This window comes from Lithobates pipiens, unplaced genomic scaffold (assembly GCF_037356315.1).
Source record: "Lithobates pipiens isolate NorthernLeopardFrog02 unplaced genomic scaffold, aLitPip1_a1.2 Scaffold_10, whole genome shotgun sequence".
Classification (NCBI taxonomy): Eukaryota; Metazoa; Chordata; class Amphibia; order Anura; family Ranidae; genus Lithobates; species Lithobates pipiens.
The window spans coordinates 72376358-72394872 of record NW_027507686.1 but is presented as its reverse complement, the minus strand read 5'-3'; the positions used below and the strand labels follow the sequence as shown (position 1 = coordinate 72394872).

Below are 18515 nucleotides of genomic sequence, written 5' to 3'. Positions count from 1 at the left end.
TCTGGTGACCAGATGGTCTCCAGTCATCTCTATAACCTTCGGAGGCCCAGGTGCATTCTGACCTCACTTCCGGGTCGGCGGAAGTAAACAATGCCAGGAATGCGGCTGAAAGGCTGAGAGTTTCTTTTTTTATTAATCTTTCCAGCCTGAAGGAGAGATGTGGGGTCTTATCTCTCCATAAAGAGGATTTGTCACGCACTATTCTTATTACAAGGGACAGTTACGTTCCTTGTAATAGTTATAAAAGTGATCAAAAAAAATAATTTTAAATGTAAAAATAGAAACATTAAAAGTTAAAATAAAGAATAAAAAATTTTAACGCACCCTGCACAGAAGCGAATGCATACATAAGTCGTGTGCGTTGAAGCAAAAGCAACAATTCTAGCCCAAGACCTCTTTACCTCTAAATGAGTAACCTGTAAAAAATGTTAAATGCCTTGCCTATGGAGATTTTTAAGTACCAAAGTTTGGCGCCATGCCACGAGTGTGCAATTTTAAAGTGACATGTTTGGTATCTGTTTACTTGGTGTAACATTATCTTTCACATTATACAATTTCTTCTGATTTTCTCAAAACAAAGTGACTTTTACATGTGGGAGTGAAGTGCCAGCATTGGCCTGGATGGGAAGTGGTTAATGAATTAGTTACCTTTTTTAATTGTGTCAACACAATACAAAGGGCCAGAAAACACACCTGACCCTTTTTCCCATTACTGTACAGCAGCTACTGTGTTGGGGTGCAGTTTACAATGAATATCAGTGCGCTTTGCTAGGACGAATGTTAACAAATGAGATTGCTATTTTGGCTGTGAAAATATCTGATTATTTTACTTGATGTGATAGGATGTGCTACTAGTAAAGGAATCTGTCCTGAGAGAAACCAAGTGTATTCTGTATGACTTCTCCTGAAAATGCTCCTAGACTATCATGCTTGACCCACTTGTTTTTAAGTTGTTGACATGAAATGCATCCTACAGAATTTCTGACTTTTTTCTTGGACTTTCCTGATTTGGTTACTTGCTCAGTCAGTGACACAAACTGGAACCATTGGGCCATTGTAACAGTCAAGCAACAAGCATTTTCATAAAGTCTTTACTGGCAGCCCCCTTATTCTTCTCATGGCAGAATTGGTTCCAATTTCTGTGTACAAGTAAAAATCTTGACATGGCTCAGGACGATCATAATATAATTTTGAGTTATAGCTGTGGCACTACTGACCTACTTATGCAAGGTACTCTGGTTACTATACAATTTCATCTGCTACTCTTGATGTTCTATGTAAATGGTACAGTTCTTACTGTTGCATCATAGGTTCATTTGCAATTCACTTCTTGCATTACAGCACCGAGCCACTGCTGAGGGTTTGATCCATCGTTCTGGAGGAAAGGAAAGACCTTTTGTCTTAACTCGAGCATTCTTTGCAGGGTCACAACGTTATGGTAAGACTGTACAGAAGATGTATACAGAAAGTAAAGATCTGGATGAATGTACAGGTCCTAAAGTGATTGTAAACAATCGCCTTGTAAAACAACCCAGTCAGTTAAAAATAGAAATGAAAGGCAAAACATTTTTGTATAGATATAAAAACGGTGTGCTCTCCTGCTTAGTGTGGTCAGTTTTCTATTTTGTTCATTGACGGACACAGCTCCTTTAAATCTTGAGCTTAGGAACGTCCCCAAGCAGTGTAAAAAAAAAAAAAAGAGGGGTGGAAATGGCAAGAAATAACTTCACCCACAACAAGAGGAACTCCTCAAACAGAAGTTGCCACCTTAAATGGCCGCCATCAAAGCCTGCGGCCAACTTATGCATCTAAAGATGCATTCACATCAAACTTGTAACTTAATGAAAGTGTGAATTGCAACCTTACACAGCCGCCTGCAAAACCTTGTGGCCAAAGCAAGCATCCGAGGATGCGCTTAAGACTTAAAATTTAGTGAAAGTGTGAACCGACGAGCAAGCTGCTGCCTTACACACCTGGGAAACAGACGCTTGATGTCGGAAAGCCCAGGCATAGGCGTGAACCATGATCTGTCTGGTCCACCGAGAGATGGTGGTCAACAAGACCGCCAGACCTTTCTTTGGACCAGCCACTGAGATAAAGAGTCTGACCTCCGGAAAGGAACCGTAGCAGACAGATGCACCCAGAGAGCCGAACCACGTCCAGGGAATGTAAAGCAACTTCTTTCAAATGTGTCGGCTTAGGACATAGGGTTGGTAACATGATGTCCTCATTTAGATGAAAGGCTGAAACCACCTTTGGAAGAAAAGAGGACTGCGGACGTAGCACCGCCTTATCCTTGTGGAGGACCATGTAGGGAGACTTGCATGACAAGGACGCCAGGAAGTCCCCCTGATGGAGTGCAGAGACCATGGAGCGATGATGAACGAAAGAGTAAAATGGGACTTTGTACTCACCGTAAAATCCTTTTCTCTGAAGTTCATTAACTGAAACAGCACCCACCCCTCCTAGTTATGTTTGTACTGCTTTTTGACAAACTGAGCTGCAGGAAGCAGAGTGAGGGGTTATAGCCAGTGGGACCGCCCCCTGGGTGGTGCTGTGCAGTCTTGCCGTTTTTTACATGTTCTGCCTAGTCCTCTCCTGAAGGTGGCAATATAACCCTAAGGTCAACATTTAAAGGAGCTGTGTGAAGTATTTTATGGTGAGTACAAAAATCCAATTTTTAATAGGAAAGCAGGGGGACTGGCAGGAACACCAGGGATTTCACATAAAGGAAGCAACACAAAAGCCCCGTACACACGAGCAGACTTTTCAACATCCAAAGTCTGACGGAATTATTCCGGCAGACTATTCGATCGTGTGTGGGCTGCAACGGACTTTTGATTCGCAAAAGTCTGACAGACTTTAGAAATGGAACATGCTTCAAATTTTTCCGCCAGAACTCTGCCGGACCCAGTTCCTACCGAAAAATTTGCTCGTGTGTATGCTATTCCGACGGACTAAAACCGACTCTAGGGCAGCTATTGGCTACGGGCTATGAACTTCCTTATTCGAGTCCAGTCGTACGTCATCACATTCGAATCCGTCGGAGTTTGGTGTGATTGTGTGTGGCCAAGTCCGCTCATTCGGAAAGTCCGGCAGAACTCTGGCAGAACTCTGGCAGAACTCTGGCAGAACTCTGGCAGAACTCTGGCAGAACTCTGGCAGAACTCTGGCAGAACTCTGGCAGAACTCTGGCAGAACTCTGGCAGAACTCTGGCAGAACTCTGGCAGAACTCTGGCAGAACTCTGGCAGAACTCTGGCAGAACTCTGGCAGAACTCTGGCAGAACTCTGGCAGAACTCTGGCAGAACTCTGGCAGAACTCTGGCAGAACTCTGGCAGAACTCTGGCAGAACTCTGGCAGAACTCTGGCAGAACTCTGGCAGAACTCTGGCAGAACTCTGGCAGAACTCTGGCAGAACTCTGGCAGAACTCTGGCAGAACTCTGGCAGAACTCTGGCAGAACTCTGGCAGAACTCTGGCAGAACTCCTTCGGAAGTCTGTCGGACATAAGTCTGGTCGTGTGTACGCGGCAAAAGGGAACAGGATACCTTCTCGTGCAAGTACTGTGGTACAGCACATATACAGGAATATCAAGTGTTGGGGAAGCAAATGCTTTTAAGTGTGACTCTGAGTTTTGTTTATCAGGTGCTGTATGGACAGGTGATAATGCTGCTGAGTGGGAGCACTTGAAGATCTCCATCCCCATGTGTCTAAGTTTGGGTCTTGCTGGCATTTCATTCTGTGGAGGTTGGTGTTAATAACTAAAGATACTTTGCCATTTTGTGTTGCTTTGATAGTTCAAACAACTATCTAACATACTGCTATATGATTTCCCTTCACAGCTGATGTTGGTGGCTTCTTTAAAAACCCAGAGCCTGAACTACTGCTTCGCTGGTATCAAGCTGGTGCTTATCAGCCTTTCTTTCGTGCTCACGCCCATTTGGATACACCTCGTCGGGAGCCCTGGTTACATGGAGAGACCCATACAGACCTGATACGTACAGCTCTTCGTGAAAGATATGCTCTTCTTCCCTACTGGTATACATTATTCTACAATGCCCATCATGATGGAGAGCCTGTCATGAGGTGAGCTGGGTCCCTGTGCAAAATGTAGTTGGAAGTGTTATTCATATGGTATCTTACAGTACTATATGTTGACCATTTCAGACCTCTCTGGGTTGAATTTCCTTCTGATGTGTCTACCTTTGCAATGGATGACCAGTACATGCTTGGTAAGTAATCTGAGTGTAGTTTTTTCTTTTCTTTTTTCTTTTTTTTTTTTTTGTTTTTTTTGTTTTTGTTTTGTAATATATTATGTGTTTGCATTATCAGAGTACAGGAGAATTAAGGTGTGGAAAGTTGGATCGCTATGGTAGCATTTGGGTTAATTTATTGCCTATTTCCCTTCATGTCATATAGGCTCCGCACTCCTGGTCCACCCTGTAACAGAAGCCAATGCTCGTGAAGTTGAAATATATCTGCCAGGGGCCGGAGAGGTAACAACACTGTTGTAATTTCCTGACACCCCCTAATGACACGTCAGCTATTAATGATTTCTAACAGCCCCTTTTTTTTTGTCTGTAGGTCTGGTATGATGTACGTAGCTATCAGAGCTATAAGGCACCACAGAAGTTTTACTTGCCAGTTACCAGCAGCTCAGTGAGTATGAGCAAACGGTTTACATAATGTATACCACCATGTTATCGTTTTTTGTTTTGTAACGTCTGTGATCTGTTTTTCTGTCCTCTCTGCCCCCCAATCTGTTCTGCGCAGCCAATTTTCTCTTTTGTAACCGTCACACTTTATTTCCAGATACCAGTCTATCAGCGGGGTGGATCTATAATTCCACGAAAGGACCGTCCCAGACGGATCCCTTTACTTTATATGTAGCACTGGACCTCCAGGTTAGTGCCAGTAGAATTCCTATTGCTTTGGTTTAGTCTAGGGTGACCATAGATGGACATTTTGTCTACCAGGATGGGAAGACATCCAACGACCCTCAAACAACTCTGCCCACTGACACACACCGTTCTTCCCTGTCCAATTCATGGATGGACACAGCACAATTTCCCCATTAAAAAAGGAAGCTATTGGGCTGTAAATTGTTCAGGGTATTGGAAAACTACATAGCTACATTTTTTTTTTTTTTTCTTTCATTTCTGTTTTAGTAACTATAGCAACTAGGACAAATATAGGGGGGTAATCTACCTAGTGGAGACAGAAAAATCGTAACTCAAGTTCTAATCCTTCCCTACGTCAGCCAAAACTACATACACATTAAGGCCTCATGCACACTGGATATTTTTTTTTCCTGCCTGTAAACTCCCCTGCATGTTAGCCCGTGTGTGCATGAACAAGAAAGGGGGAGAGACACAGGAAGCGCCAACCTGAGTGTAGTATATTAGATACTATTAGCAACGTAATGAATGCACTTACAGGAAATAACATACACTCAACATACAGACTCTTCTGTAAATGGTGATGTCTGCCGGTGTAGATCAGCATCCAAAACGAGCATCCACATATCTGGCAGAAAGCTAAGGGAGCTTTAATCCAACCTGTGGCCACCAGGAAGTCAGTCTGGGTCATTAGGAAGCACAGACACACCTGCAGACACCACCATTTACAGATGAGCTTGTTTTTGTTTTTCTTGTAAGTGCATTACTTTTGCTAATCATATCTAATATACTACACTCAGGTTGGCACTTCCTGTGTCTCTCCCCCTTCCTCAATCTGCTTACAGAGCTGGCTTTCTTCTGAGGACAGCTGCCACCTCGCCCTAAGAACTGTTACTTTATGGATTATTGAGCTGTTATTGCTCTCATATTGCCTACTATATTACTTACGTGCACAAATTGTGCGTCTACGAACAAAGACAGAGAGGAAAAGCCACTGCCAGTGTGTCCAGGAGCAGCAGGGTTTTGGTAGAAAAAAAGATTGGCATTGCTAAACGTGCTTAATTGCTAGGCATTGCAGCTTAGGTGCGTTTTTAGTGCCAATTTTCTCCTGTCAGGAGAAAAAGCATTTTACAATAAGCCATTGTTGTGCATGAGTCCCTAGGCTACATGTACACTAGCTACCCCTAAACATAACTCTCCTGGCAGCAGAAAAAGTGGTACCGCTTTTTTGCCACGTTTAGCGCTTGGAGTTTATCAGCCACTTGCCTACTGGCCACTTTAATCCCCTTGCTGACCAAGCCAATTTTCAGTTTTTAGTGCTGTCACACTTTGGCCATGCAACACTATACCCAAATAAAATGGTTATTTATTTTCATACATCAGGGGACACAGAGCCATAGTAGTTACTATGTGGTTAATAGGCCACCTTTAGGTGATGGACACTGGCATGCCCTAAGACCAGAAGTGCGCTCCCTATATAACCCCTCCCATTACTGGGAGTACCTCAGTTTTTTCGCCTGTGTCTAAGGTGTTGGCCACGAGTAAAGATGTGCTGTGCTGGGGCTAACCATGCTGACCGGATCCATTCAGAGTGTTCTTTAATGGGCTTAAGGAATGGTACCCGGGCCTAGGTCCGAAGAAACTAGGTTTTGCTTGGCGGTATTTTATTCGCTACTGTAGCAAAAAAAATTAAAAATTAAAAACAAAAGACTGAACATTTTGACAGTTTTTATTTATTTATTTTTTTTCATAGTTTTGTTATATAATTTTTGCAAATGGGAAACTTTTTCTCCTCCTTCACTGATGAGGCTGCACTGGTGGGCACTGTAGGGATGACCATGATAACCAGTGTACATGTACCGATAACCGGCTTCTAGTTGCATTCCCGATCAGCTGTGATTAGACACAGCTGATCACATGGTAAAGAGCCACTGATTGGCTCCGGACACTGATCACAGAGCTTCCCATCCCCCCTCCTCCAAACCCCCCACCCCCGTGTAAACACAGGAGACCGTCATATTATGACTAGCTATTTGCGTTGTAGCTGGCATTCAGGTATAGCACAGTTGGTAATTTCTTTGACCAGAATGCATGTCGTCAAAACGAATAAACGCCCAAGTGCTAAACTTGCACGTGTTTTTCAGCAAGTCACATTTTTGGCCAAAATGTTCCTCTCCTGAACGTGAATTATTCTGCGCTCAGTAGAGGGACGTTTAACTGCCCCTAAACTCTGCTGCTCCTAAACTCTGATAAAAACCTGTGTGCTCATGGGGACACAGGCTTTTATGGAGTTGAGTTTAAGAGCTTTGGCAAAAAAACACCAAAAGCTTCTAAACCTGTTTAGGAGCAGCAGTGTTACATGAGGCCTAAAGGCATGCATGGTGTGAACAAGCCTTTATTTACCTTTTTTATATTGTTTATATTGCTTTTTGCTTAGGTCTGTCTACTTCAGTTATTTCTGTCTGTTTTAGGGTGAAGCACAAGGTGAATTGTATTTGGATGATGGCCGCAGCTTTAATTACCAGCAAAATGAGTTTTTATATAGAAAATTCAATTACAGCCATGGACAGCTAACTTCAAGGTAAGATTACAAAAATATGAATTCTCTGTGATATCTGGAACAACTAGTATGAACTAAAGTAGTAGTGATTTTTGGGCGTTTTTTTATTTTATTTATTTTTCTCCTTAGACATTTAAAGGACAACTGATATGTTCAGACAACCCCGATCTGCCTATTATGGGGCATTTGTGCTTCTTTGTCATTGGATGCCCTTATAGATAGAGACATAGAGCTCTATCTCTGTGTATGTGTATATGTGCATATATACAATATCCCTGGATCTCCTGATATTACAGAGCAACTGTTCTCTCTACCATGAAAAATCTAGAGCAGTGATGGCAAACCTTGGCACCTCTGTTTTGGAACTACATTTCACATGATGCTCATGCACTCTGCATTGTAGTTGAGCATCATGGGAAATGTAGTTCCAAAACATCTGGGGTGCCAAGGTTTGCCATCACTGATCTAAATGTTTCATGGCAGAGAGAACAGTTGCTCTGTAATATCAGGAGGTTCCAGGGATATTGCACACACTCCTATGCCATCGCTGATCTAGAATATCTGCTGATTATTACATGATTGTGACATTATCCAAGTGCAGCCTTTCTGGGAGAAATGACAGGTGGCTGTACACTTTATTTTAGCCATTCTATTAAATGAGGCCCAGAATGATTGATTTTACAACAGGGAGAAAAGTGAGTGCAAATTGGAAAACGATTTCCTAAGTTTCTTGATTATTGACCACAGAAAAATAACATGTTTTTATCAGCTCATTAGATCTTCATGGAAAGTTTGAGACTCCTGCCTGGCTAGAAAGAGTTGTAATCATTGGAGCATCAAAGCCCAACACCATCAGCCTTCGTCTGTCAGGTAAGCAGCACCTGCACCCTGAATTAAAGTATTTTCCAGTTACTCAGTATTATACCATTCTTATCTTATTGTGGACAAATTCTCACTGGCGCGCTGCGACTGACACGAACCTTGCCATCGACACTGCCATTGGGGCCACAGAGGCGGACTGACATGGTTGGCCAGGCACTGACTGACAGTGCCACTGATGGACATTATCACATTAACTGAAACTGGCACTGGCACTAACTCCCACTCAGATCAAGCCCTGAACTAGGTAACTTTATTTTTTTTATTTTGCAGACATGTGCTAGCTAGGAGGAAAATGTTCAATGTAATCTATCTTCCCCTCCTGGCTAGAGGGAAGTGTGGTGTTCTCTACACAGAGCCGACCAACAGATTGAAAAATCGCAGCAATCCTGTGATCAGGATCTGTTCCCCCTGGGTCCTGATCATTGGAGACTTGAGGCTGTCACCAACAGCCCAGTCTCTATGTTGGGAGCGCCCAAGCGAGCTTCAAGCACAAACATAAGAACACATTCTGTGCCAGGTCCATATGGCATACAGCACTGATCCCAGCTGGCCAGGTCTGTATGCTGTATGGGCCTGTCATTCTAAACATTCTTCCTTTTGCTATAAAGGAGCAAAACTACTGCAGGGCTGCGTTTTAGCTGCACAGAAGTTGTCTATTCCCATGTATGTAGTCCCACTTATCTCAGTTGGGACACAGCATCTGCACAAGAATACACAGGTGTTCATTCCTGCGCAGGCAGCCCCATCCATATCAGTTGGGACACCGCAGCTACATAGACGCAGCCACTGCTCCCATCTTGACATCAGTGTGGGTGCATGCCTCTGAACTCACACTCTGTGTTTTGGGGCCATACACCTACACTGGCACTGATGTCAGATTTGTGTCCTTTCAACTGCTGTGTCCAAATTGATATAAATGGGACTGCCTGCACAGGGATGCACAGAACACTTGTGTATCCCTGTGCAGGTAAACCTAGCCCTCCATGCTTTAGCACACCCCATTGAACCAGGCATTAGTAGGAATTTTTTATTTTTTTATATAGCTTTGATTTTCAAAATTACAAAACATACAAAATACACAAGCCTTTTACATTCTTCAAACAATGTATTGAGGGGGGCTTCTAGGCTCCCTCTTCATAACAGTTTTATAAATCTATCCTTTAGTCACCCCTAATCTAACACACACCCATTACACCTACTTCTGATACCTCCATCACTCACCACTTCATCCGTCCCTCAGCAAAATGTTTATCCTTAATCCCAAATGTCTGGTCTCTCCCACGTTGCCCCAGTGTTTTAAGTTATTATTTCTCTATCCACAATTTCCAAATCTTGTCATATTTATTAACACTTCCTTGTTTAATATATAACGTCCTTTCCTTTGAGACTGACTACATCCATATTTTGTTCCCATTCCCTACAGGATGGGGGGGCAGGGCACTGCCATCTCTGGGCAAGGAGTCTCCTAGCCTGGAAAAGGCATCTCAGCGTTGCTAACTCGGTGTCTCTCAGTTTACCCTCTCCCTCTATCCACCCCAATACACACAATAAAGGGTCCATATCTATTCAAGTTTTAAACACGAACAATAGTATCCACTACCTCCCTCCAATATCGGAATAGTTTTGGACATCTCCAAAACATATGAATAAGATCCCCCCCCCCTCCCCCCTGTCACCTTTCCTCCGACCAAACCAAAAAAGTTTTTGTGGCATATAATAAACACTGTACAGCAAAAAAATGTGACATCTTCTGGGGTGGGGAGAGCGATACCCATGGAGCTAGTTCAAGAATCCTTTCCCATTGCAATTCCGATATGTCCCCAATGTCCTTCTCCCATTTCCTCCTATAGGGCCTTATCTGCAGCGCTTCCCGGTTTCCTTTATGGATAACCTCATCTTTCCCATTCTCTAGTTGGGCCCAATTTCTGCACCTCACCCAGCTGCTTGTTATCCTGCAAGGGGGAGTACTCAGAGAATCTTCTATAGCCCAGAATTTTCTTTCCCACCTCCCAAACTCTTGCCATCAACTCAAGGGTAGGGGGCCCCCTCAGAAAAGTCCCCGTCTCCAATACTTTGATCAAAGATTTATGCGTTGTGGGTTCTTTCTGTTTTTTTTTTTTTAAATGGCAGTTTGATAGACATTTGCGCAACTGTTGTAGGGCCTTAAAAAAATAAAAATATAGCACCTTCTTTTTATTCAACTAGTCGTGTGCTTTCAGAAAATATGATTTTGGGGGGTCTTCACAAACGCTGAAAGCTGTACCGTATATACTCGAGTATAAGCCGAGATTTTCAGCCTCTTTTTTGAGGCTGAAAGTGCCCCCCTCGGCTTATACTCGAGTCATCGCTGTCTGCCTGCTCGATCAGCGTGTCGAGCAGACAGACAGCGGACATTCTACCATTCAAACGCCGCGCCTCCGCCTCCGCCTTCGCCTTTGATAGGCGGAACACTGAATTTCCCAGCAGCCTGTGTTCCGCCTATCACGGACATCGTCTCATCCTCGTACTACGGACGAGGATGAGACGATGTCCGTGATAGGCGGAACACAGGCTGCTGGCAAATTCAGTGTTCCGCCTATCGCAGGCGGAGGCGCGGCGTTTGAATCGTAGAATGTCCGCCGAGGCGCCGACGAAGAGCGGCGATCCTGGCAAGGCACGGGACGGAGGCAAGGCAAGGCACGACACGGGACGGAGGCAAGGCACGGCACGGGACAGAGGCAAGGAGGCAAGGGACGGAGGCAAGGAGGCAAGGCACGGGACACAGGCTCGGGACACAGATAGGCTGGACACACACACACACACACACACACACACACACACACACACACACACACACACACACACACACACACACACACACACGGACACACACACGGACACACACACGGACACACACACGGACACACACACACGGACACACACACGGACACACACACACGGACACACACACGGACACACACACACGGACACACGGACACACACACACAGGGATGGATGGATGGAGACACACACACACACACGGACACACACACACAGGGATGGATGGAGACACACACACACACACGGACACACACACACAGGGATGGATGGACACACACACACACACAGGGATGGATGGATGGACACACACACACACACACAGGGATGGATGGATGGACACACACACACACACACAGGGATGGATGGATGGACACACACACACACACACAGGGATGGATGGATGGACACACACACACACACAGGGATGGATGGATGGACACACACACACACACAGGGATGGACGGACACACAGGGATGGACGGACACACAGGGATGGACGGACACACACACAGGGATGGACAGGCATGTCTCACCCTCGGCTTATACACGAGTCAATAAGTTTGCCAGTTTTTTGGGGGTAAATTGGGGGCCTCGGCTTATATTCGGGTCGGCCTATACTCGAGTATATACGGTAAGTAAAAAAATTGAAAACTTTTTTTTTTTTTTTTTTTTTTTTTTTAATTCTACTGGTTCTGTGCTTTCAGAAAATGTATGATGTATGGTGAAAAATTGCAAATATGGTCTAGCCATCTGAGTTTTAAAAGTGGGAGTGCAGGGCTTGGCAGCGAAAGGGTTAAAGCTCACATTCTGGAGGCCACATACAGTGGATATAAAGTCTACACACCCCTGTTTTAAAATGTAGTTTTCTGTGCTGTTAAAAAAAAAAAAAAAAAAAAAAAAAAGACAAAGGTGAAATGATTAAAGAACTTTTTTCTACCTTTTTAATGTGACCTATAAAGTGTACAACTCAGTTGAACAACAAACTACAATCTTTTTTGGGTGGAGGGAAGTAAAAAAAATAAAAAAAAATATGGCTGCATAAGTGTGCACACCCTTAAACTAATACTTTGTTGAAGCACCTTTTTTGATTTTGGGGGGGTATGAGTCTATCGGATACATCTTGACTTGGCAATGTTTTACCACTCTTTGCAAAAACACCCCAAATCTGTCAGATTGCGAGGGCATCTCCTGTGCACAGCCCTCTTCAGATCACCCCACAGATTTTCAATCGGATTCAGGTCTGGGCTCTGGCTGGGCCATTCCAAAACTTTAATCTTCTAGTGAAACAATTCCTTTGTTGATTTGGATGTATGCGTTCGGTCTTTGTCATGCTGAAAGATAAAATTCCTCTTCGTGTCCAGCTTTATAGCAGAAGTCTGAGGTGTTAATATTGACTGGTATTTATAACTGTTCATAATTCCCACTACCTTGACTAAAGCCCCTGTTCCAGCTAAAGAAAAACAGCCCCAAAGTATGATGCTGCCACCACCGTGCTTCACTCTGTGTATGGTGTTCTTTTGGTGATGTGCAGTGTTTTTGCATAACACATTTTCCCACATTCTTTTGGGAGACTTCAGATGTTTGCAAAATTTAGCTGGGCTTGGTGTTTTTTCTTAAGGAAAGGCTTCTGTCTTGCCACTCTACTCCAAGGTCCAAACATATGAAGAATATGGGAGATTGTTGTCACATATACCACACAGCCAGTACTTGCCAGATCTTCCTGCAGCTTCTTTAATGTTGCTTTAGGCCTCTTGGCAGCCTCCTTGACCATTTTTTTTTCCCCTTGTCTTTTCATCAATTTTGAAGGGACGTCCATCCCTTCAAAATTGATGAAAAGACAAGGGGGGGGGGGGGGGGACTGGTGACGTTACCGTATTCTTGGTAATGTCACTGTTGTCCCATATTTTCTCCACTTGATGACACTCTTCACTGTGTTCCATGGTATATCTAATGCCTTGGAAATTCTTTTGTACCCTTCTCCTGACTGACCCCTTAAAACAATGAGATCTCTCTGATGCTTTGGAAGATCTCTGCGGACCATGGCTTTCGCTGTAGGATGCGACTAAGTGAATATCAGGAAAGACCTACTAGAACAGCTGAACCTTATTTGGGGTGTATCAGAGGCACTTTAAATGATGGCAAGTGTGTACTGACTCCTATTTAACCACTTCAGTACACGACTTTTCACAGATAACATCAATTTTGTTTGGGTACAGCATCGCACGACTGCGCATTTGTTGGTTAAAGCGACAGTGCCGTATCGCAAAAAATGGCCTGGTTATTAGAGGGTAAATCCTTCCATGGCTGAAGTGTTTTTTTTATTTTATTTTTTCATGAAGGGGTTAAAGAACCCAAGAATGAAACTGCACTGCTAGAAGCAGTATGCTAGGCCTTTAATTTCATAGTTGTGCATGTTGCATTAATAACAGCCAAATGGTCTCATTTGATTTGTGAGTAATAGCGGTAGAATAGACTTTAACAGGAATAGGCTCGTCAGTCATGGATTCTAGTGACTGACTCGGGACCCTAGGAATTACAGAACTTTTCTTGTTCAATGCATGGTACGGTTTGGGCATGCACTGTAGACCTTTATTCCATTGCAGCATATAACACATTTGCAGTGTGCAGGGTAAGTTATCCACCCAAAATTGTCTAGATAGTTCAGCACTGGGGAAATGGCATCTCGCAAAAACGATCAGCGCAGTCAATGAAGCACAAACCCCACACGCTTCACTGCTAATGCACTGATTCACACGTCACACTACCACTGCCAACCCGATGGATGTCTCCTGTATCCAGGCACACCATGTACCACAAACTGCTGCACTATGTATATTCTACATTCCCACCACTAGGACATGTTTTTGGGCATTTATAAATAAAAGCATGATTTTGGTTGCTTTTTCATGAAGACTAAACTCTCCAGATTTTTATAAAGTCGATGTAGTTAAACTATGCAATAGTGTGGCTATCTATTTTTGTTGAGTTTTGTTTGTAATTGTTGCAATGGCTTCTTGGTAGTATTTATTAGCACGGATTCCAAAATGTTTATGCATTAGATTATAAAGCCCCATAAGTTCTTAAAGGATAAGTTCACCTTTTGTAACTTTATTCAGGGTGTAACCTGTTATGAATGAGCCAGCCCCCACTCTCCCCCGTTCTAACTGCTACTGGGGATCTTCTCCTATGGCTAGCAGGCACAATCTAAAAAAAGATATGGCTGTGCGGGGTGCTGGCCGCCTCATTCATTCACAGTGTACTGTTAATGGGAAAAATGACAAAGGTCAGACAGCCTTTGACGTGCTGTTAGGCGCTGTGGTAGTTCATTGAGATTCCTGTGTCAAGTGTAACTACTTGCTCATATTGGAGGTATGGCCAGACACATACAGTCTGCAGGACTGTGGCATTACACCCATCTACTGATCGTGGGTGCAATGCGTTACAGGTCCTTTTTTATTTATTTTTTCAGTGAGGGGAAAATATTGGATCCCCTAATGATTTAGTATGTTTGCCCACTGACAAAGCAATGATCAGCCTATCATTTTAATGGAATGTTTATTTGAACAGTGAGACAGAATAACTATCGAAAATATCCAGAAAAACTTATTTCAAAAAAGTTATAAATTGATTTGCATTTTAATGCGTGAAATCAGTATTTGATCCTCTATCAATCAGCAGTATTTCTGGCTCCCAGCTGTCTTCTATACAGATAACGAGCTGACATTAGGAGCACTCTTAAAGGGAGTGCTCCTAATCTCAGCTTGTTACCGGTATAAGACACCTGTCCACAGAAGCAATCCATAAGATTCCAGTCTCTCCACCATGGCCAAGACCAAAGAGCTGTCCAAGGATGTCAGGGACCAGATTGCAGACCTACACAAGGCTGGAATGGGCTACAAATCATCACCGAGCAGCTTGGTGAGAGGGCAACAGTTGGTGCCATTTATTCACAAATAACTGTCAGACTCCCTCGGTTTGGGGCTCCATGAAAGATCTCACCGTGTGGAGCTTCAGTGATCATAAAAACAGTGAGGAATTGGACCAGAACTACTTTAGGGGTCTTTTTCTGCGAAAGGAACAGGACAAATTCACTGCATCAAAGGGATGAGATAGACTGGGCCATGTACCATTAAATCTTGGCTGAGAACCCCCTTCCCTCAGCCAGGGCATTGAAAATGGTTTGTGTATGGGTATTCCACCACGACAATGACCCAAAGCAACTAAGGAATGGCTCAAAAAGTAGCACATTAAGGTCCTGGAGTGGCCTACCAAGTCTCCAGACCTTAATCCCATAGAAAATATGTGGAGGGAGCTGAAGGTTCGAATTGCCAAACATCAGCCTCAAAACCTTAATGACTGAGAGGATCTGCAAAGAGGAGTGGGACAAATTCCCTCTTAAGATGTGGGAAAACCTGGTGGCCAACTACAAGAAAGGTCTGACCTCTGTGATTGCCAACAAGGGTTTTGCCACCAAGTACTAAGTCATGTTTTGGGAAGGGATCACCTACTTCTTTCATTTATTAAAATGCAAATCCATTTTATAACTTTTTTTGAAATGGGTTTTTTCTGGATATTTTTTTTCTGTTTCACTGTTAAAAATAAACCTACCATTAAAATGATAGACTCATAATTTCTTTGTCAGTGAGCAAATATTCAAAATCATCAGAGGATCAAATACATTTTTGCCCTCACTGTACCTGCAAAAAAGTGTTCATGTGTAATTTTTGCATCAAGTCATTTCCCAAAGAGAATACAAAATATGGAATCATTTTTCAGTTTTGGCAAATACTTTACCTATCAAACATGTCTATAATCTTATTAGATTAGTACCATTTTATTGCATGAATTGTTCTCATCGCCACTTGGAATGGCTCCTTTTTTGCTCTAGACTGACTCATTGGGGTTGATTCTCCAAAACTGGGGAGTGCAAAATCTATCGCAATTGTGCATGATAGCCAATCGGCTTCTAACTTCAGTTTGTTCAATTAAAGGTCAAGTTCACCTTTTTATAATACACTTTTCTTTTTTTTTCATTTTTTTTTTTTTTTTTTTTTCTTTGTCTTTTTTTTTTTTGTTCCTGGAGCCTGTAAAGCATTTCAGGTCTCACGCAGACCTATCTGTTTGCCTGTTGCAGATACAACCTGGCAGGAAGACTCAAACTTTTATTAATGAAGGCTTATAGTTTTCAATGAACTACCATGGCGTTGGGAAGCGGGGGCTGCTTTGTGCGTAACATGTTCTGAAAGGTGAACTTATCCTTTTTAACAAAAAATCTAAAAGCTCATTATTTTAAATCAAAATTGATTGCGTTTTCCAAAAGTTTAAAAATGTCGAGGAATAGAAGCCCTCAATTACAAAAAAAACAGGCATTCAATAACATACCATTAAAGCTGATTGGTTTCCATGCAGAGCTGCAGCAGATCTCGCGCACTCCTGTTTTAGATCAGCCCTATAGTTGACAACCAGAAGGTAGTTATATGTTTAGGAGGAACATCTGTGTGATGATTGATACAGTACATGTATCAATCATTAACAATTATTTCAATAAAACCATAACTGAATAAGTAAGAAATTTTGATTGGCAACTAAAAAGGGGTATTAAGTACAACATGTGCGATTTTATTTAAAAAAATGTACATGAATGCCTTGCAGCTGATTTCAAAAAATGATCTGGGTTGAGCTTGCATTAACATTCTGACTTATTTTCTGCAGATGGAACAGAAACTCAGCTGGAGTTTGAATATGATTCTCAAACCTCTGTACTTACTGTAAGAAAACCTGGAGTGAATATTTCATCAGACTTCACAATGTCCCTACGATAACATCACTAATAGAGTCTTGAAGGGGAGGGGGAAGCAAAGACGTTTTCTCCCCAGGTGTAAGGGGGGCTGGTGGGTGGACATCATTCATGGACCAAATGTGAGACTAGAGACCAGAGGATGTGTAGAATGTGCCGAGTGTGTGTCTGTGTGAGTGCGTTTGATTGTCATCCTTTTTTTTTTTTTTTTCCTGGGTTTTGCCCAACTGCACTTAAGTGTACATAGATTGTTTAATGCACTGTACCTGTCCCAAGTATCTAAGACACGGGATTACCTCTTCTCAGAAAAATAAATGCAATCTGTTGTTGGCCCCTTTTCAATCATGCCTGTCCACCATACCCACCCCTTCCCCTGTCGGTCATCCAGCTCCACATCTCTCAACATGAGAGAAATGGATGACCAAATGTCCAAGAGAGGTCTAACAAACCTGTAGATGACAAACTCAGGGCTGCAGCCATTTATGTGTGAGTGATTTTAAGATGAAAATGGATTCACTAGAAGCTAGCATTAATCTGGACAGCAACCCCAAATTCACTTCCCTCTTTCCTAGACTTGTATCTGACAAGATACAGCCCAGTAATGTGATCCTTCAAACCTAGGTTTGACTGGGGAGACTTCGTCTGCATCCCTCCCCCCTCTTTCAGTCTGATAATAAGTGTAAGGTTGGAGGAAAGTAATTAATCACGTGGTAAAGATTTTCTATGAAACTCTTCGTTTGGGGGGCAATGGATCCATAGCTCATTTAATTGGAAATGTTTTGATAAAATAAGAAATAAAACTATAAAATGATTTATTTTCTTTGTGTGATTTTTTATTTTATTTATTTTTTATCGGTGTACATCATATTCTAGAACTATTCATTGATGGTACCGTATATACTCGAGTATAAGCCGAGATTTTCAGCCTCTTTTTTGAGGCTGAAAGTGCCCCCCTCGGCTTATACTCGAGTCATCGCTGTCTGCCCGCTCGATCAGCGTGTCGAGCAGACAGACAGCGGCCATTCTATAATTCAAAAGCCGCGCCTCCGGCTCCGCCTTCGCCTGTGATAGGCGGAACACTGAATTTCCCAGCAGCCTGTGTTCCGCCTATCACGGACATCGTATCATCCTCGTACTACGGACGAGGATGATACGATGTCCGTGATAGGCGGAACACAGGCTGCTGGGAAATTCAGTGTTCCGCCTATAACAGGCGAAGGCGGAGGCGCGGCTTTTGAATTTTACAATGGCCGCCGAGGCGCCGACGAAGAGGGCACGGGACGGGACGGAGGCAAGGCACGGGACGGAGGCAAGGCAAGGCAAGGCAAGGCACGGGACGGGACGGAGGCAAGGCAAGGCACGACACGGGACGGAGGCAAGGCAAGGCAAGGCACGACACGGGACGGAGGCAAGGAGGCAAGGCACGGGACGGAGGCTCGGGACACAGGTAGGCTGGACACACACACACACACACACACACACACACACACACACACACACACACACACACACACACACACACACACACACACACACACACACACACACACACACGG

The 18515-nt window shown here is 43.4% G+C and overlaps 1 protein-coding gene across 1 annotated transcript in view; it reads left to right on the top strand.

Moving 5' to 3' along the window:
- The window catches only part of GANAB (glucosidase II alpha subunit), an 84523-nt gene extending 66753 nt beyond the window's left edge, over positions 1–17770 (top strand). Inside the window, 11 exon segments of the mRNA XM_077455857.1 lie at positions 1342–1438; positions 3648–3749; positions 3845–4088; positions 4170–4234; positions 4422–4498; positions 4587–4661; positions 4815–4866; positions 4869–4906; positions 7372–7481; positions 8230–8330; positions 16875–17770. Coding sequence (XP_077311983.1) covers positions 1342–1438; positions 3648–3749; positions 3845–4088; positions 4170–4234; positions 4422–4498; positions 4587–4661; positions 4815–4866; positions 4869–4906; positions 7372–7481; positions 8230–8330; positions 16875–16984 — 1071 coding nt within the window. The 3' untranslated portion in view covers positions 16985–17770.
- Positions 17771–18515: the final 745 nt, after the last annotated feature.